We start from the raw sequence: 21,450 nt of genomic DNA on the forward strand, positions 1-21,450 counted from the left end.
TAGAGATATTAGAATATCTCCAGAATCCTTCCCTTGAGAGGAAGAAATCAAACACAGGTCTACTTTACAACAGAAGATGTATGAATGGCCAACAAGCACATGAGAAGATGCTCAACATCTTTAGTCACAAGAGAAATACAAAACTGCAATCAATCACTACTACATGCCCATCAGGTTGGCTAAAACAATTTTTTAAATCCCCCAAACTCATAAATGTAGCAGAGATGTACAGTGACCAGAACTCCGACACATTGTTGCTGGGGATGTACAATGGCATAACCACTTTGGAGAAAGGTTGGGCAGTTTCTTGCAATACTGAACATGATCTACTCTATGCCTAGCAGTCCCACTGGTAGGTATTTCTCCATGAGAAGTGAAAACACACATCCACACAAAGACTTTTACACAAATGTTCACAGCAGCTTTCTTTGTAATAGCCCCAAACTGGAAGCAACCCAGATGTCCATCAACAGGAGAAGGGATAAATGAACTGCGGCATATTCAAACAATGGGCTATGCCTCAGCAATTACAAGGAACAAAATGCTCAAGGGGACTCAAGATGAAAAACCCTAATAACGTTTTCTAGCCACACACATTGGTGAATAAATCAAGTGGGTCCACAAATCTGTGGGTCAAATTGTCTTAGACTGTTGAACAAACTCAGTATTTTCTATCAAGCATGATTTATTTTTTGCTTTTAATTTAGACCAAGGGTGGAAAAGGCTGTGTTCATCATATGGCATATTTGCTGACACATTATTATCAAGGCTTCTGTCTTGTTTTTTATATAATTGTATTCAACCAATTTTTCCCCCATTGTCTGTTCCTATTCCCTTCCTCCTCTGGGCCAAAACTAGAGACAAATGAGGTATTTTGCCTCAGGAACAAAATTTAAGGAGTAGTGCAAAACCTCAGAAATCAAGACAAACAATATTTTAAAAAGTCAAAATGAATGCAGACAAGTCCACACAGGGATCTGACTCTGCACAGCATGATTCATATGCCTCAACCTAATCCCAGTCCTGCTGCATACTGTCTTTATTTTAAATCTTGGTATCTTGTTCATCCTAGATTGTTGCATTAATTTGGAGTTTTTAAAACATCGCATTAAAGTGTTTATTCTTGATTACTGAGGTTTTTGGTCATGCTTATGCTTGTGCCCAAGACCCTCTTCCCCCTCCTCCTGGTCTTCTGAGCTTTGCCCTCAGGTAACCATCCTATCATGTCTCATTCACATCTTTGTGTTTTTGTGTGTTTTTATTGCCATAAGTGTGCCAAACTACAAAATCTGAGGGCACGGTTCTTCACAAGATTGCCCTTGTTTCAGACACCTGCTACAATTTGGGGGATCCGCGGGGTCGCCTCCCCCCGCTTGAGACCAGCTAGCTACAAATCTGGAGTCCCCATAGACTCCCTCAGGCTTAATAAATCACAACTATGGGATTCAGGAAAATGCCAAACTTACAACTGCAGTTTTATTATAACAAAAGGACAGAAATTAGAAGACAAGCATAGGGGCGCCTGGGTGGCTCAGCTGGTTAAGCATCCGACTTCGGCTCAGGTCATGATCTCACGGTTGGTGGGTCTAAGCTCCACATTGGGCTCTGTGCTGACAGCTCAGCCTGCAGCCTGCTTCAGATTCTGTGTCTCCTTCTCTCTCTGCTTCTCCCCCACTCACACTGTGTCTCTCTCTCCCTCAACAATAAATAAACATTAAAAAAGAAAAAAGAAACTGAAAGATATGCATAGAGTGAAGTGGGAGGTGGTTCCAAACGTGAAGCTTTCATCATCCTCAGGGATGTGTTATTTGTCACACATCAAAGTGTGACAATTCCCAAAGAGTATTGCCAACCAGGGATGCTCACTCAAACTATGACACACAGAGTTTTTAATGGGCTACATTACGTATGTGTGATTGATGGGTCAGCTGGCTACAGATTTGGGGGTTCTCACTACCCCTTAAGATTCAATATTTTGTTAGACCAACTCTCAGAACTCAGGAACATGCTATACTTATGATTACAGTTTTATTATAAAGAGTATAAATCAGGCCAGATGAAAAAATGAATAGAATGAGGTCCAGGAAGGTCCCAAACATATTCTGTGCATTCTGTCCTCAGGAGCTGTCACACCCTGTATGTTGCCAAACAGGAAGCTCATCAGAGCTCCAGAGTCCAGAGTTTTTATTGGGGTTCCATTATAGACACATGGTTGATCAAATCACTGGCCATATGATTGAACTCAGTCCAGCCTTCTTTCCTCCATAGGCTGATATCAAGTGGCCCAAAGCTCCAACCTTCTGAATCACATGGTTTGTGTTTCAAGTATTTTGAGTGTGGCCCTAGGGGCCTACCATATATAACAAAGGTATTTCTATCACTCCAAAGGTTTAGGGCTTACTTCCCAAGAACAGGGGACAGAGACCAGCCAAAGTCTGTTGATTACACATTTATAAAATATGCAGGGATTTTTGGTTCTGTGCATATATTTTTAATGCATGTAAATAATATTGGTTATATGCCCCAAATTTTACCTTATTTTTTTTTGTCACTCAGAACTATGCTCCTAAGATCCATCCATGTGGATATATATACACCTAATCTGTTGTTTTTAACAACACACAACTCCGTGCCACTGGGCACTCACCACACCCTACCATCTACTACCCCAGAGGTGGACACAGAGCTTGCCTCCAGCTCCTCATTTCCACCAACAGTGCTTTGTATGTGTCTCCTTAGAATCCAAAATCCAATTTATTTGGAACCCGTGGAGGTTCAAATTACAGCCACAAATTTTCTGCACTCTTCTCTCCAACAGTTGGAGTTGAATTTCCTTCTCTCTGAGTGTGGGTTGAACTTACTGACTCACTTCTCATGAACAGAATGTGGCAGAAGTGACAGTGTATGTTACTAGGTTGTAAAAAGTATCGCCTCCCTCTCTCTTTCCTCCCTGTATCCCTCCCTCTCAGATCACTGGCTCTGGGGGAAGCTCACTTCTGTGTTGTGAGGACACTCAACAGCCCACATGGTGAAGTTCACATGGTAAAGAACTGAGGTCTCCAGTCAACAGCCACTGAAGTCACCCAGCCCGGAAATAGTCCAGCATAAGTGGAACCTTCAGGTGACTGCAGCCCTGATTAACATCTTGCCTATAATCTAGTGACAGACCCTGAGCTAGAACCACCCAGGTAGCCACTCTTAGATTCCTGATCCTCAGAAACTGTGTGAGGTGTTTTTTTTTCAAGTTTGTTGTGTTAAGATGATGAATTAGGGGTGAATAGCCACCTAGCAATAGGCAACTAATATGGCATCTAAACCTAGGAGTGGGACAAGTTCCTGGTTGAACTGAATACATATGCAATGTCCTCACAGAATTAACACAGAATTATCACACGCTGGGTGATAGTGTGGGCATATGGTTAATTTGACCAAGTAGAGCCAGGTCACTCTCGTGCACGGCTTTGTCCCCCACACTCCAAGGGCACAATTTGAGGATCCCTGAAGTTCAGGTTCCTGCTGCTGCTTGACATGACTCAGCTTTCTACTGCAATTTAATCGGTATAAAACGATAGCTTGCCACATTAAACTCGCATTTCTTAAATTGTTGATGGTTTGAGCCTCTCTTCACCTGCTTGCTAGTTAAAAACGTAGCTCTTAACTTTCAGAAAACATGAAATATTCTAAAACGGTCACTCTAACAGCTGTAGCTTGTCTAGAACAAGCCTGTCAACAAAGTTTGCATCACATCATCTATATTAATGGCTCACATTTCATAGATGATCTTAATAAACCTCTGGTCGCCAGGGAGGTTCAAGCAAATGAGCCATCCAGGAGTTAATTCTGTGAGGACATTGTATATGTATCCAGCTCAACCAGGAACGTGTCCCACCTGGCAAAATTGGGGTTGCTGTGTTACTGAGGCTGTTTCTCTAAACCTTCACAGTTGATTGGAATACATATATACATTTTAAATGTTTTAATTAAGTGAACTTTGCCCCCAACACGGGACTCGAACTCACGACCCAAGATCAAGAGTCTCACGCTCCACTGACTGAGCTAGCCAGGCATCCTGGAATATATTAATTTTTTTTTAATTTTTTTTAACGTTTTATTTATTTTTGAGACAGAGAGAGACAGAGCATGAACGGGGGAGGGGCAGAGAGAGAGGGAGACACAGAATCGGAAGCAGGCTCCAGGCTCTGAGCCATCAGCCCAGAGCCCGATGCGGGGCTCGAACTCACGGACCGCGAGATCGTGACCTGAGCCGAAGTCGGACGCCCAACCGACTGAGCCACCCAGGCGCCCCTGGAATATATTTTTTAACTGTCTACTTTATCTTTTCCACAAAGGAGGGACAAACGAGGAAGCTCATACTAGTGCTCTGTGTGCTCAAAAGCACTTTTGCGCTTTTCTTCCTCCTACGTGCTCTCATTATGTGCTACCATGCACATAGGCATGTGGATTTAGGTTTAACTTTCCTTGCTGCTTAGGCTTGGAGCTTATGGTGCTCTGTTTCTTTGGGAGCAAAAGGAAACAATACGTGGTGCAGATGTCAACCCAGAGACCTCTGGAAATGGTACAGAAGGAAGAGGTGGGTTCATGCTGACCTTGGTCCTGAAAGCTGTGTGTCGTCATGTGCGTGGGTTATGTGAGTGCAAGAGACTGACCAGTGGCTCTCAGGAACACTGAGGTGTATGAAGGAGGGAAATAAAACCGCCCAGTGATCTCACCAGCCAGAGAAAACCAAACAATGTTGCCATCTTTGTGCATGTGCTGTAGGGACACAGGATAGCTCTACAGTAAACACACAGCCTGCAAAAACCAAAGTGCCCAGTCCTAACCCTAGCCTTGCTATGTACTGGATGTGTGTGAAATGACAAGAAAAAATGGTGCATTTTTCAACCCCATGGGGTTGTTTCAAGGATATTGGAACATAATACCCAACAAAGCTTTGTGTTTGGACCTGGGTTTCCAGAAAAATGGTCGAGCAATCACTCTGGCAAAACACTTCTCTGACGCAGCAGACAGATGAGTGAAACTGTTCATCTCCACAATTAGGAGTCTGTGGCGAGCTTTAACAGCTTTTTAAAACAATGTACCTTAAGAAATAAGCCAGCGGAGCTTCAGGACTGTATCATTTACCTCCAGTGATAACAATTAAGAGAGTCATTAGTAATGTTCACACTTAGTCATTATTTTGTAACTTATGCAACTGACTGAATGGTTTGTCAATAACTTTGTAAGCAACTCAGCATTAAGGGAGTCTTTTCTTTTATTTTTTTTCAACATTTATTTATTTTGGAGAGAGAAACAGAGAGACAGAATGAGCGGGGGAGGCTCAGAGAGAGAGACACACACACACAGAATCTGAAGCAGGTCCCAGGCTCTGAGCTGTCAGCACAGAGCCTGACGTGGGGCTCGAACTCATGAACCAGGAGATCATGACCTGAGCTGAAGTCAGATACTCAACTGGCTGAGCCACCCAGGCACCCCTAAGGGAGGCTTTTTCAACATTTTACTTTTAATTGTAAAAAAAAAAAAAAAAAGCAACATGAAATTTACCATTGTATCCATTTTTAAATGTACAGCTCAGTAGTGTTAAGTATATTCACCTTGTTGTACAACAGGTCCCCAGAACTTTTCATCTTGAAAAACTGAAACTCTGTAACCCATTACACATTTAACTCCCCATTCCCCTTCCCCGGGCGCCTTCGCCAGGAAACCACCGTTCTATTTTGTCTGTTTGAATTTGACTATTTTAGATACTTCCTATAAGAAGTATTATACAAGTACTTGTATTTTCGTGACTGGCTTCTCTCCCTTCACATAATGTTCTCAAGATTCATCCCTGTTGTAGCATGTGACAGCAGATTCTTCCTTTTTAAGGCTGAATAATAATCCATTTTATGGAGACATCACATTTTGTTTATCCAATTCATTTGTCAGTGGACACTGGTTTATTTTCATATTCTGTCTGTTATCCATAAATGCTGCTATGAACATGAGTGTGCAAATATCTCTTCTAGACCCTGCCATCAATTATTTTGATTACATATCTGTAAGTGGGATGGGGGGGGTGTCTTTGATTATATAAAAAGGAAAAGAAGGTATCAACTTCATTAATACTAAGTTGGGTGGGTTGTTTTGTTTTGTTTCTATGAATGTCCCTGGAGTCAGGCTGCCTGGGTTCAACTCTCAGCTTTAACACTTACCTGCTGTGTGTCCTGGGACAGCTCACTTCACTTCTCTGCTCTCAGTTTTCCCATCTGCAAATAGGAATACTAACAGAACCTACAAACTTCAGGCTTTTGTGCATGTAAGTGACTACATCCTCAAGGACATTATGATGAGTGGGGAAAACCCAACTTCAGAGCATTTCATACTGTATGATCCCGTTTATATCACATTCTCGAAGTCACAGAATTAGAGTGACAGAGAACAGACCAGTGGTTGTCAGGGCTTGAGGGTGAGGGGAGGGTGTGGTTCTTAAGGGATAACACGAGACACTTTCTTCCTGATGATGCAACAGTTGTGAATCCTGATGGTGGTGATGGGAAAGACAGAGAAAGAGATATAAAAATGATGAAATTCAACTAAGATCTGTAGCACGCTACTATTGTAGCAAACCCAGTTTTCTGGTTTTGACAAAGTTTTGTGGTTATGAAAGATGTGACTGAGGGAAACTGGGTGAGAATTCTCTGTACCACTTGGCAACTCTTTGTGAGTCTTGAACTATTTCAGAATAAAACATTAGAATAAAAAAACGTTTCTGGCACATTGAAAGCGCTCAACGAACATTAATCATCGCGGCCATAGATCTCCCTATGTGCATCTTTCATCTGGTCTTGTTTTCTTTTCAATTTTTTTTTTCCTGGCCAGCTCTAAGCCCCACAAAATTAATAACAAGATCCCTTCAGGAGGGAAAAAAAATGCCTCCCACTAAATTCCCCCAGACTGAAAGACTTCCCAGCAGAAGGCTTTATAGGCATAGATATAATTATGATTCATCTGTAATTTTCACACCAGCCATTGTTTTACAACTTAGGTAATTATCTAAACAGTGTTTCACAAACCTTGAAACTCACCAGGCATTGCAAAGTTTCCATGCTTATAACAGGAAAAAATAATTAACCAAGTGTTCTGAACACCAGGAGACGCCTTACTTTGTTAGGAGCCCAGCCCGGTGGCGAAAGGCAAGAGAAAAATAAAAACACATCTTTGCATTTGCCTGTTTATGTGCAACGAAACCTTTGAAGATGACCCAAGTAACATATTCTACTTGTTATGTTTTGAATAAGAGGTGAGGACAGGATAGAAGGCGGATATGGTCATGATTTGTCACTGTGTACCTTTTTTTATAAACATACTTTATTTTTGTACCATGTGGAAATAGTACAATTACCACGTGGAATAGTACCAATACTATTCAAATACTTGGGTAGAAATGATATTACACACACACACACACACACACACACACACACACAGATTCTCACGCAAGTCTCTCTGAGTTCAAACCTAGCTATTTCTTACTGTGTGGACTTGGGAAATGATTTTAATGTCCTCTGGCCTCAGTTTCCCCTGTTTATCGTGAAGACAGCAACAGCAGCAAGGTTTACGGGAAGATAAACAAGTTAATCCACGTAGAGCCCTTCAAGCAATTCTACAGAGGATGCGTTCAGCATGCATTGGCCAATAATCTTAACATTGCCCCTTTGAGTAAGTGAAAACAAAAAGCTACTTTCTTTTCACCTCTGCTGCAATCCTAACAAACCTAGTCAGAGAGGATTTTACTGAAAAAAAAATTATTTCTTCTTGTAATGGGAAAGTCATACTTCTTTATCTGTTGTTTTCTTTTTTTAATTTTTAAGTTTTACTTCTTATTTTGAGAGAGAGAGAGAGAGAGAGAGAGAGAGAGAGAGAGGCAGAGAGAGACAGGGGAGAGAGGATCCCAAGCAGGCTCTGTGCTGTCAGGGCACAGCCCGACATGGGGATCGAACCCACGAAACCATGAGATCATGACCTAAACGGAGATCAAGAGTTGAACACTTAACTGACTGAGCCACCCAGGTGTCCCTGTAGTTTTGTTAAAAAGACAGGTTCGTGATTTTATCCCACTAGATTAATTACAACGACACAAGTGAAACAGTGATTATAATTGCTCGAGGCATGTGAGCTATTTATTATATTATTATTATTATTATTGTTATTATTATCATGATCTTAGGTGGGTATCTGGGTGCACAGAGGAGATAGTTCTGGAAGACAACCAGGGTCACCACGACTCACGAATAAACAGACATGATGGTAATTTGTCCAACTTATTAAATCATTACATTGGTAGCAATACTTGGAAATAGCAGTGGCTGAGCTCTGAGGTAGAAATACTTAGTCTCTTGCCCGGGGTCTCACCAGAGCGGGTCTGACCCCACAGGCCACACTCCCTGCCTTTCCCTGTGGAACCTGAGAGACCCAAGATCAAGATCAGGACTTGAGCTCGCCAAGGGCAAGGTTCAGGTGGCTCCCTCCCCCTGTCTGCAAGGAGTTTGCTTGCGCCTCCGTCCCCATCTGGCACCAGAACTGGGTGCTGAGACCCACAGTCACCCACCCAGGAGAACTTGGGAATCCTTCCTTTGTGCCTCACCCCTTCAACCTCTTATTCTTTCCCTGTGTGCCTCCAAATCCACAAGGGGGCAGTGTTGCCTAGTGCTTCCCTGTGTGCCTCCAAATCACACCGGGGGCGGGTGATGTGGGGATGAGGGTTCAGATCTCAGTTCTACCACTTAATCAACTTGGTCAACAGGTAAACAGCTATTAGCTTCTCCGTGCCTCATTTTTCATCTGTACAGTGGGGGGAGGGGGGGGATAATAGATCCGATTTCATAGGATATTGAGGAGACTGAGCCAGTTAACATTTGTGAAGAACCTGGAGCAGTGCCTGGAACAAAATAAGTACTGTTTGTATAGCCTATAAGTTTATATGTAGGTGCTCTATGACAGTGTATGACGATTATTGTTGTTTTTTTTTTTTCTGGTTTACTTTATCTCTTGTCTCTTTGTGCCTGAGTCTTTCGGTATTTGTGTCCACTTTCTTCCTCCACTGGGGTCACGAACTCTGCTGCTTCCTGGGGCCAGGCAGGTAATGAAAATGAAGGAAACCGCTGGGCGTGGGCCAGAAAACGGGCAAGCTGTTCCCAGGACAGTGGCCACTCAGAACCTGCTGCTGGTGGATCATGACCATGGGAATGCAGACACAATATTGACTTTTCAAGAGAAGCTTGAAATTTCCTGATCTGTCAATGTTGGTGGCCAACTGAAAGAAAAAAAAATGCCCAGAATAGAGAGCCCGGAATAAACCCACACATATGTGGTCAACTGATCTTAGACAAGGGTGCCAAGAATACAGAATGGGAAAAGGACAGCCTCTCCAACAAATGGCATGGGGAAAACTGGATATCCACATGCAAAAAAATGAAACTGGGGGCGCCTGGGTGGCGCAGTCGGTTAAGCGTCCGGCTTCAGCCAGGTCACGATCTCGCGGTCCGTGAGTTCGAGCCCCGCGTCAGGCTCTGGGCCGACGGCTCGGAGCCTGGAGCCTGTTTCCGATTCTGTGTCTCCCTCTCTCTCTGCCCCTCCCCCGTTCATGCTCTGTCTCTCTCTGTCCCAAAAATAAATTAAAAAAAAATGTAAAAAAAAAAAAAAAATGAAACTGGATCCCTGTCTTACACCCTACACAAAAATCAACTCAAAATGGATTAAAGAGGGAGCCTGGGAGGCTCAGTCACTTAAGTGTCCAACTTCGGCTCAGGTCATGATCTCACTGCTTGTGAGTTCGAGCCCCACGTTGGGCTCTGTGCTTAGTGCTCGGAGCCTGGAGCCTGCTTTGGTTTCTGTGTCTCCCTCTCTCTTTCTGTCCTTCTCCCCCACCTCCCAAAAGTAAATAAACATTTTTTTTAATTTTTTGAAAATGGATTAGAGATATAAACAGAAGACCCAACACTGTCCAACTCCTGGAAGAAAATAGGGGGGTTGTCTTGGCAATGATTTCTTGAATACGACACCAAAATCACAGGCAGCACAAGCCAAAAATAGACAAATGGAATCACATCAACTAAAAAGTGTCTGTTCAGCAAAGGGAACCGTCATCAGTGACAGGTGGCCTATGGAGTTTGAGAAAATACTTGCAGACCATATAACCAAGAAGGGGTTAATATCCAAACTATATAAGAAACTCCTTCAATTCAATAGCAAAACAAACAAACAAAAAAACCTATAAAACCAGATAACTGGATTTAAAAATGAGTGAAGGACTCGAACAGACATTTCTCCAAAGACGACACAGAAATGACCACGAGGCATATGAAACAATGATGCCACTCATCACCCGGGAAACGGAGATCGAAACCACAAGGAAGTATCACCTTGCACCTGTTAGGATGGCAATTAAAAAAAAAAAATCCAAGGGGCGCCTGGATGGCTCAGTCAGTTAAGTGTCCGAGTTTGGCTCAGGTCATGATCTCCCGATTTGTGAGTTCGAGCCCCGTGTCGGGCTCTGTGCCAACAGCTCAGAGCCTGGAGCCTGTTTTGGATTCTGTGTCTCCTTCCTTCTCTGCCCCTCCCCTGTTCATGCTCTGTCTCTCTCTGTCTCTCAAAAAATAAATAAATGTTGGGGCGCCTGGGTGGCGCAGTCGGTTAAGCGTCCGACTTCAGCCAGGTCACGATCTCGCGGTCCGTGAGTTCGAGCCCCGCGTCAGGCTCTGGGCCGATGGCTCGGAGCCTGGAGCCTGTTTCCAATTCTGTGTCTCCCTCTCTCTCTGCCCCTCCCCCGTTCATGCTCTGTCTCTCTCTGTCCCAAAAATAAATAAAAAAAAAAAAATAAAAAAAAATAAATAAATAAATGTTAAAAAAAAATTAATAAAAATTAAAAAAAAAATTTTAAACCCACAACAGCAAAAAACCCAACAACGACAACAAAGGTAAGTAAGGAGCATTGGTGAGACTATGGAGATATTGGAATCCTTGTTCACTGTTGGCGGGTATACAAAATGGTGCTACCACTGTGGAAAACAGTGTGGGGGTTTCTCAAAAAATTAAAAGTAGAATTACTATATGACCAGGAATCCCACTTCTGGCTATTGATTCAAAAGAATTGAAATCTGAGTCTCACATTAGGTTAGCGTCACATCTCGTGAAACACGGTTTCAGGTGTTTGCAAAGTAATATTAATATTAATAAGAAAAGTGAATTCTTACGAAGTACTTCCCACGTGCACCAGACTCCTCACCAACTGCTTTAGAGGTATTAACTAAGTGAATATTCTCAATATTCCATGAGACAGGTAATATATTTATTCCCATTTCACAGATGAGAAACAGAGGCACAGAGAGGCTTGGTAACTTGCCCACGGTCACTGACCTAGTGAATGGCAGACCTGAGATTTGAACCTTGAGAGGCTGTCTCTTCATCAGTGTGCAATCAGCTGGGAAATTGTTTCTGTGACTGTAAATCAATTTGTTGCTAAGGGCATTAATTCTTCCCTCCTCGAGAGCATTTGTTCACTCAGCGAATCTTTCCTAACAACCTACCACGTGCCAGGCATTGTTCTTGGCCCTGAGGATACAATGGTGACCTTGGCAGGGATGTTTTATCCTCATGGAGGAGCTTGTGTTCCAGTGGAGGAGACAGACACCATGAACAGGTGAAACATTAACGCGTCATGTGATTTTGCGGCAGATAAAACAATCTCCATCGCAAGGGTGTCCTGTGAATATGCGATCTTACTTGGGGACTTTGCGGGTCTGAACAAAGATCTCGAGATGGGGCAGTTACCCCGGGTTATGCTGCTGGGCACAATGAAACCACAAAGGTTCTTACAAGAGAGAGGCAAGAGGCAAGACGGGCTAAGGAATGCAGGTGCTTCCAGAAGCTGAAAAGACAACGAAATGGAGTCACCCTTAGAGCCTCCAGAAGGAACCAGTCCAGTGAGACTGCCTTTGGACTTCTGGCCTTCTGAACTGTAAGAGAATAAATCGGTGTTGTTTTAAGCCAGTAAATTTGGGGTGTTTTCTTACAGCAGCAATAAGAAATTGATATAGATTTACATATAGATAATAAGTTTTATACTGATAATCAGGGCATATATACTGTTAATAAGGATAAAGAAATGGGGCCAGTCTAGACACGGGGCCGTCAGGGAAGGATCCTCTGGGGAGGGGATATTTAAGAAGAAACTTGAATAAGGGCAGAGACAGGTAGATATGTGGACAAAGAGCATTCTGGGTACAAGCAGCAGCCAGCAGCGAGTGCAAAGGTCCTGAGGTGGGGACATGACTTACATATCTAAGAAGCAGTAAGGAGGCAGGTGTGGCTGGAGTGGCCAAGGGGGAGAGGGAGGAAGATGAAGTCAAAGCAAGAACAAAGGGGGACAGAGCATGTGTGGGCCTTTGCGTCATGGTGAAAAGTCTAGCTTCCAGTCTGAGTGTGATCACAAGTCTTTTAGACCAAGTTTGCACGTTAGTTTTCTTTTACAGCCAAGGGCCATTGTAGATCAGCCCAGCCAAGGATCTGCTGTTTCTAGAACTTTTTATTAGAGATCAGTGACTCTTCTGGGGACCAAGAAAAACAGGGGGGGGGGGGAAATGTCACTGCGTCCCCTCCCCTACCTCCACAAACAGTTTAAAAAGTGCTTCTGGCAGTTTCCACTTAAGATCATTTAATACCAGGGTGCCTGGGTGGTTGAGTCGGTGGAGCATCCAATTTCAGCTCTGGTCATGATCTGATCTCACAACTCACGAGTTCGAGCCCCACATTGGGCTCTGTACTGACAGCTCAGAGCCTGGAGCCTGCTTTGGATTCTGTCTCCACCTTTCTCTGTCTCTCTCCCTTTCTCTCTTTCAAATATAAAAAACATTAAAATAATAATAAAAAATAAAAAAAAGATCACTTACTACCACTTAAGCTTTGATCTATTTGATTTGGTTCCTATGTTCTCCAAATCAGCCCTGTCCAATCAAAATAGAACATGAACCAAATATGTAATTTAAAATTTTCTAGTAGTCACATTCTAAAAGGGGGGGAAAAGCAAGCAAAAGTTTAATTTTAGTAATATATATTTTTTTAATTTAGAGAGAGAGAGAGAGTGTGAGCGGGGGTGGGGGGGGAACGGAGAGAATCTTAAGCAGACTCTATGCTCAGTGCAAAGCCTGATGCGAGGCTTGATTGCATGACCCTGGGATCATGACCTGAGCAGAAATCAAGAGTCAGATGCTCAACTGAATGAGCCACTCAGGCACCCCAGTAATATTTTTATCTTAACCCAACGTATCCAAATTATGATCATTCCAACATGTAATCAATACAAAATTAATAAAATAGTTTACAATCTTTTATACCAAGTCTTCAAAATCCACTGAACACTTTACACCTGCAACAGCATCCCCATCCAAATACTAAGTTTTCATCAGAAATAATTGATGTCGGGGCGCCTGGGTGGCTCAGTTGGTTAAGCGTCCGACTTCAGCTCAGGTCACGATCTCGCGGTCCATGAGTTCGAGCCCCGCGTCGGGCTCTGTGCTGACGGCTCAGAGCCTGGAGCTTGTTTCAGATTCTGTGTCTCCCTCTCTCTCTGACCCTCCCCCGTTCATGCTTTGTCTCTCGCTGTCTCAAAAATACATAAACGTTAAAAAAAATTAAAAAAAATTAGAAATAATTGATGTCTACGCAGAGCCTATAAAACTTAGATTTGAAACAGTAGATTCTTGTAGTCAGATGGTTCCAGATGTGCTTAAGACCTTTTCAAAAACTGAATCAGGATTCAATGCTTACACTTAAATTAGTTAAAATTTGGGGGCGTCTGGGTGGCTCGGTTGGTTAAGCGTCTGCCTTTGGCTCAGGTCACGATCTCACCGTTTGTGGGTCTGAGCCCCGCGTCGGGCTCTGGGCTGACGGCTCAGAGCCTGGAGCCTGCTTCGGATTCTGTGTCTCCCTCTCACTCTGCCCCTCCCCCACCCACACTCCGTCTCTGTCTCTCTCTCAAAAAGAGATAAACATTAACAAAAATAAATACACTAGTTACAATTGAATAAAAGTTCAAAGCTCATTGTTCTACCACACTTGCTACGTTTCAAGTGCTCAGTAGCCACCTGTGGCTGGTGGCTGCTGTGTTGAGTGAAGCCGATCTAAAACCCAGGCAGATCTAAATCCACCTGGCAGGAAATGTCTCAGTCACTTCTGGGGTCTCCTGTCCTCCTCTGCAAGGTAGCGACAGAAAACTCAACTTGGTCGGTGCTAGAAAAATGGGGGGGGGGGAGTGTCCAGGCCTTTGGTACGTGGGGTTCCATCTTAACTTCTGCTCCTTTGGTATTTGCTGAGGTCCCTCTCAAACCCTGTTGCTGCAGAGGGGCTGGGACATGCCCCCCGTGGTGGTCCCTACAGCCCACAGCCATCCTGCTATTGTGCATGTGGTCAGGATATGTTTGCTGTGGCTCTCCAGGGTGGAGCAGGCTACAATTCTCTCTGTGCCCAGTAAGACTCTGTGCCACCAGGAGACTGAACACAAGCAGATAACTGGAGACAGAGCTAGAGAACCAGACAGGCACCAAGAAAAAGCGAGCGACAGAGAGAGACAGGGTCAGAGAGACAGAGAGAAGCACAGACATTCATGCTGCATCACCACCGTCATCTGTCGCCCAACCCCTCATCAGCGCTGTCCACACCTGCTCCTTAGGTGATCTCACACAACCCCATGGCTCTAAACACCACTTCTCCGCTATGACTCCCCACTGCTTCTCGCCAGCGCTGACCTCTGCCTGCCCATGCATCCAACCGCTTGGCTCCCGACAGGCACCCCCGGCTCAGCCCTTGCCCCCACACCTCTTTGCCCGCTTCCACAAATGGCACCACAAGTGGGCAGACCAAGCCTCGGAGACACCCTTGGCGCCTCCTTTCCCCTCCCTCCCCATTTCCCACCTGTCGGTCAGCATGTTGACTCTACCTCCCCGGGATGAGCCCTGCGCCCATTCATTCCTCTTCTCCCTGGACCACAGCATCGCCCACCTGGGCTGCTGTCACCTTCCGCCTTCGTGTCGGTGTCTGCTCCCTTCTCACCCTACGGTCATTCTTCTCCACGCAGGATGTGTCTTAAAAGTAAATAAGATCGTGTCACTCCCTTCTACCCCTGTGCTTAAAACCCATTGCCCTTAAAATAAACCCAAATTTCTTCCCCAGCATTTACACCCCTGCATCATCTGCCCCGTTCCTTCTCCTTGCTCTGACTCGCATACCCCGAGTTCTCTCTTTTTCCTGCAAGGCTCACATGGCATGGCGGCTGTCAACCTAAATGTCCCTTCTTCTGTCTCCCCAACCATCATCTTGTCCGCAGAAGGTCCCCCTCCCCCGCCCCCGTCACTCTACGGTCACCTGTGTTCTCCGCGCACACACGACTGCCAGATATTGCCTTGTACTTTTTCTGCTTGTCTGTCTCCCCCACTAGGATGTGAGCCCCGTGAGCACCAGAATTTGCTTGCTCCGTCCTGCGTCTCAAGTTGGGACAGCAGGAGCTCAGAGCATGGCAGGTGTGCAATTGCTCTTTACCGAGCGAGGGCTTCATCTTACTCCCACTTACTGGGCACCTACGATATGCCTGACACGATGCCAAGGCACTTTCCCTGCGCTATGTCTTTGGAGGTATCTGGGGAGCCAGGAATAACAGCGCCCCTGTTTTACAGATGGGAAAATGGAGGCTTAGAGGGATTCAGTCACCCCAGGGTTTCAAAGGTAAACCATGATGCAGTCTGGATTTGAACCCAGAAAGGTTTGCTGGGGAAGCACAGCAGGGGACAGGGAGAGAGAGAGAGAGAGAGAGAGAGAGAGAGAGAGAGATTTAGTAAGAAGGAAAATAAGAGAACATGAGACAGAGAAAATGAAAGAGAACAGGAGAGAATACGAATACGAGGGAATGAGAGACAGAACCAAGAAAGAAGTGAGGCTCTGAGTCCCCTCTGGGTCGCTGCTCCCAGCCCCTGGAGCCCCCTGACCTTAGCCTGACACCAGGGCAGCCCCGAGAGCTCTGAGACGGAAACTTGCAGCACCTGACCCCAGGAATGTGTCCCCAGGGGGCAGGCCAGCCCAGCCGGGGATGCTTATAAGTCCCATGGGGGCCCCTTCAGGAGGCAGCAGGCGGGAGCACAGCTCAGCGCAGGATCCCGGAGCCCAGAGGCATCGAGGTGAGCGTCCCCGCGCTGCCCGCCCCGCCCACCGCCCCTAAGGGCGCAGGCTCCCTACAGCTCCGCGTCACTGTGAACCTCAGCCCCCAGACCCTGGGTCTCTAGGTCTCTCCAAAAAGGTCTCTCGCTCTCTCTAGTTAGGAATGTCTCTTCATCACTCTCTCTGGCTCTGCTCTTTCTGTTTCTCTGAATATCTCTGTCCGTGACTCTGGCTCTCAGTCTGTCTGTGATTATCTCTCGCAAGTGCTCTGCCTCTGTCCCAAGTCCGACCCGCGGGCCACGGCTCCATGCTCCTACTCTTCCAGTTTAGAGACAGAGGGACACTTCCTCCGTCGCTTCCTCTCCACCTAATTCTCTCTCTTTCCACCTTTCTTTCCCTCTTTCTCTCTCCCTCTCTAAATCTCTCTAGGTTCTGGGGCTCCGGGCTAGGATCTCCAAACCACTATGCGGGGTTGGAGGGCAGGGGTGGCATACATAGGTCCTTGTCTGACCAATAATATCCTTAAGGGGACAGTAAGAGAGGGAGACAGAGAAAGATGGAGAGGTTTGGGCTGTGAGTCCCCCAGACTCACCAGAGACTGACCCTGTTGCCCAGGTGCTGACGTGATGACCACAGCAGGACTCACTGTGTGTGGACTCACTGTGTGGGGCTGGTTCCTGGGGTACCTCATCCTTGGTGTCACAGGTATCTGAGTGTGTGTTGTGGGTGTGGCTGTCTGTGCCTGAGGGCACAGTGTTTGTCACCGTGCAGGCATGACTCAGTGTCCTCCTGGGTATGACTAAAGCTGCCTGTGTGACAGAACCGGGACCGTTGCTCTCTGGTTACACACTTGGGATTCCTTGTATCATAGGGAGTTTCTGTGTGTGCCATTGGTGTACTCTGTGTGTGTGTGTGTGTGTGTGTGGTTTGCACGCTTCTCTCTGTGTGTGACACGGTGTGATGGGCTGTGTGGTCAAACCCGTGAGAGTCACTGTGTTACTGGGTGAAGGTCAGACGGTCTGGGCCTCGGAATATGCTGCGGAGTGACAACGGTGGATGACGCTGTGAGGACACGGGAAGCCCAGGGTGCCGCTGACAGGGAGGTCGTGCTTCTGGGGGAGTCGCCCATTGCCGGAAACCTGTGCCTACTTCCCGGGTCTCTGATCCACGGACTCCCAGGGGCCCACGTCGCCCCGGGGTTTCTGTGTGAGCCGGCTTGTCGCTGGTGCGACTGTGGAGGAGGCTGAGCCTGGGAGGGAGTGACTCTGAGGGCCACCAAGAGCGACACTGCTTCCTCGAGCGTCTGACTGTGTCATCCTCCTCTCTGCACCCTATATGAGGGGTTCTGCTTACGCTAGGGGACTGTGGCCCCGGGTACTGCACGAGGCTGGTGTGACACTTGTGGGGGAGCGGGGGGCGGGGGGAGGGAGAGACAGAGGGGATGGCAGGTGGGTCTTGGAGATGGGTGTGACTGGCTCAAAGCTCAAACTCCCCTGGAAGACAGACCCTTCTCCTTTACTCTGATCTCCGCTTCCGGAGTCGTATCCCACCCCAGGAAGCCTGATCTGGCCCAGAAAATCCCTGCACCAGGACCCCGCCCCCGGGAGGTCTAGTCCCACCTCCTGAGCCGGCCTCCGCAATCCTCACACCGCCCCTGGGATCCCTGACTCCACCCATGAAGTCCTGGCCTCGCCCCTCAGCCCCGCCCCCGCGGCACTGGCCCCGCCCCCTGCACTGTGACCCCCGCCCCCAAGAGCTCTAGTCCTGCCTTTTGAGCCTGCCCGCCAGCCGGGCCCACGCCCCCGCATCGATCCCTGCGCTTAGGAGCCCTGTTTCCACCCTGAGACCATCCCCGGTCCTGACGAGACCCTTGAAGCCATGACCACGCCCCTAGCCCGTGGCCACGTGCCCAGGAGCCCGGTTTCCACCCGGAGCCCGCCCCCATCCCTGATCCGCCCTCAGGATCCCAGGCCTCGGGTGGCGGCAACCACATCATAAACGGCGAGGACTGCATCCCGCACTCGCAGCCCTGGCAGGCGGCGCTGTTCACGGAAGACGAATTTTTCTGCGGGGGCGTCCTGGTGCATCCGCAATGGGTGCTGTCAGCCGCACACTGTTTCCAGAAGTGAGTGCCAGCCTGGGTGGGGGCGGAGGCAAGGGCCCGGGGCAGGGTGGATGGAGTGGCGGGGGTGGGGAGGAGGGGTGCCTGGAAGTAACTTTAGCTCAGCCTCGGTGCTGAGAGCGGAAACGTCTGTAAAGCAAGACTCTGCAAGGGAAGTGGGGGCTGTTGGCTTTGGAAAGACTCAGGCAGCCCAAGAGCGAAATCCCAGCTCAGCTGCTGAGTCACTAGTGAGTTAAGACAAATTCTTGTCGCTGGATAAATTGGGTGTGTGGGCGAGGATTTGAGATCACAGATGGGTAGCTCCAGGCGTCGCGCTTAGCGGCTTAGCGAGGAGGATGGGGTTGGGATAATGGGGGGGGGGGGGGGGCGGGGAGATGGGGTTGTGGAGATAACGGTGTTGCCACAAAACTAATCCGTCCCCCATGGCCCTCAGGTCCTACACCATCGGTCTGGGACTGCACAGTCTTGAGGCCAGCCAAGAGCCAGGCAGCGTGATGATGGAGGCCAACTTCTCCATACAGCACCCAGAATACAACAAACCTTTTATCGCCAACGACCTCATGCTCATCAAGTTGAAAGAGTCGGTGCCCGGGTCGGATGCCATCCAGAACATCAGCATCGCCTCCCAGTGCCCGACCGCTGGGGCTTCTTGCCTCGTTTCTGGCTGGGGTCAGCTGATGAATGGTGAGCTCACGAGTGTGCGTGTGTCTGCCCTCTCTGAGGGGTTCTCCTCCCGGCCAGAGGGGCTGACCCCGGGCTCTTCGTCGCAGGCAGGCAGCCCCAAGTGCTCCAGTGCGTGAACATCTCGGTGGTGCCCGAGGAGATCTGCAGCGCGTTCTATGCCTCCGTGTTTCACCCCAGCATGTTCTGTGCCGGTGGAGGACAGGACCGGAAGGACTCCTGCAGGGTGAGAGATGGGGGACAGGGGAAGGAGGGGAGGGGACGGGTGGGGGGGATGGAGCAGGGAGGGAGGCAGAGACACACAGGGGTACAGGGGAGAAACAGACACGGGGAGATGAATGGAGAAACAAATAAACATGAGAGTAAAGAGAAACAAAGAGAGAATGAGAAATAGAGACAGAGATAGTGGAGGCAACACACACACACACACACACACACACGCACACGCGCACACACACACACACAGAAGTACCTCAGAGAGAAACAGAGAGATAGACTCATAGAGATGAAATGCAAAGAGAAATAGGGGATTAAAAAAAAAAAACAGAATATGCAAAGAGATGCAGAGAGGCATAGAGACTCTGGGAGTCAGGGACAGGAAAACAAGCCATAGGGGAAGATTTAAAAAAAAAAAAAAAAACAGAATAACAACAAACCCAGGAGAATCCAGCGGCTGTTGGGACCTAGGGGAACAGAATTCCCTACGGTCAGGGCTCTGGAAGGGACCTCTGAGGTGTGTGCGGTTATCTTTTATTTCCCTATCTTAGTCTCTTGGTGTCACTGGTTCCCTTCTGACTTCAATCTGTCTCCACCTCTCCGTGTTTTGGATTCTCCCTCTCTCTCCAACAACAGGGTGACTCTGGGGGCCCCCTGGTCTGCAACGGGTCCCTTCAGGGCCTCGTGTCTTTTGGACAAGTCCAGTGTGGCCAACCCTATGTGCCAAGCGTCTACACCAACCTCTGCAAGTTCACCGACTGGATACAGAAAACCATTCAGGACAATTAACTTCTAGAACTTGGACCCAAGAAACTCAACCCCTAAATATAGGCTGCAGAAGGGATTCAGGAATTTGGATTCCCAGTACCTTCCTGCCTCAGGCCCAGGAGTCTAGGTTCCCAACCCCCTTCTCCCTTAGCCCCAGGAATCCAATCCCACCAAGAATCTTTTCCTGTACTCAGTGCCCCCTAGTGGCACAATGTTGACCCAGCCTTACCAGCGGCAGAGAAAGTTGGTGTTTCACTTTTGTCCCTTCTCTTAAGCCCAAAAATAAAGTCTAAGAGAAACACAGGCTCTGTTTGGACTGTCCTCCTCACTTCCATTCCAATTCAAAGGATTCTAGCAAATAGCTTTTCCTCCTTGGGCCTCAGTTTCCCCCAGGAGGGCCATTGGATTCCCAAAGAAGGAGATAATGTTTGAGAGGTTAAGAGAATCTGATTCTGTGGATGTTACCCAATTTCAAAAAAGTCAAGTCAGCAAATGGCAAATTAATGAGATTTTTTCCTTGCTTGGTTTATGGTTGACTTATTTTGGTTTTATCTTCCTAAGTGCATTTTAAGAAGTTTTCATTTGTATCTGCCTCAGAACCCTGCTGCTGTAACTAGGGGATGGTGAGAAGAATCATGGAGAGATATGGAGACTGAGGGCAGAGATGGGAGGGGGGAGACTGAGGGCACAAGGAATTGTTATCATACTCTTTCCTGATAAATTATATTAATAAGAACATACTACCAAGAATTTCTATTCAAGAATATATTCATAAGTATATTATTTGGGAATCTATTCATCTGGAGATATTCCTCAAAATATACAGAGTAAGGAGTAAAATAACTAAAAGTGAAAAAAAAAAAACATCCCCACTCATCAAAAAGGACTTAAAGATGTTTCTCAGGGGTGCCTGAGTGGCTCAATCAGTTGAGCATCCGACTCTTGGTTGCAGCTTGGGTCAGGATCCCAAGGCTTGCATCAAGCCCCATGCTGGGGTCCACACTAAGTGTGAAGCCTGCTTAAGATTCTCTCTCTCTCTCTCTCTCTCTCTCTCTCTCTCTCTCTCTCTCTCCCTCCCTCCCCCTCTGCCCCTCTCCCCTGCTCATATGCTCGCTCGCTCTCTTGCTCTCTCTCTAAAAAAAGTAAAAATAAAAAAATAAAGATGGCTCTTAGAAAATAATAGAATGGGGGCTGGCTGGCTCAGTTGGTAGAGGATGTGACTCTTGATCTCGGGGTTGTGAGTTCAAGCCCTACATTGGACATGGAGCCTTAGAAAGAAAGAAGGAAAGAAAGAAAGAGAGAGGGGGAGGGAAGGAGGAAGGAAGGAAGGAAATACAACAAACAAGATAAAAATGAATAAGGACACAGGTGATCTGAACAATAGGATTAACAAACTTTATTTAGGGGCACCTGAGAGGCTCAGTTAGTTAAGCATCAGACTTCAGTTCAAGTCATGATCT

The 21,450-nt window shown here is 47.0% G+C and overlaps 1 protein-coding gene across 2 annotated transcripts; it reads left to right on the forward strand.

Moving 5' to 3' along the window:
* Positions 1-11,909: 11,909 nt before the first annotated feature.
* Positions 11,910-20,294, forward strand: KLK4 (kallikrein related peptidase 4). Of its 2 annotated transcripts, XM_058708476.1 has the most exons (7): positions 11,910-12,016; positions 16,113-16,223; positions 16,819-16,908; positions 18,166-18,328; positions 18,759-19,009; positions 19,096-19,232; positions 19,859-20,294. In XM_058708476.1, exons 2-7 carry the CDS (start codon positions 16,136-16,138, stop codon positions 20,009-20,011), a joined length of 882 nt encoding a protein of 293 aa, XP_058564459.1. In that variant the 5' UTR covers positions 11,910-12,016; positions 16,113-16,135; the 3' UTR covers positions 20,012-20,294. The 2 variants fall into 2 exon arrangements, with proteins under 2 accessions (XP_058564459.1, XP_058564460.1); XM_058708477.1 differs by lacking the exons at positions 11,910-12,016; positions 16,113-16,223; positions 16,819-16,908; positions 18,166-18,328 and adding an exon at positions 18,428-18,552.
* The last annotated feature ends 1,156 nt before the right edge of the window (positions 20,295-21,450 follow it).

Source organism: Neofelis nebulosa, chromosome 17 (assembly GCF_028018385.1).
Source record: "Neofelis nebulosa isolate mNeoNeb1 chromosome 17, mNeoNeb1.pri, whole genome shotgun sequence".
Taxonomy (NCBI): Eukaryota; Metazoa; Chordata; class Mammalia; order Carnivora; family Felidae; genus Neofelis; species Neofelis nebulosa.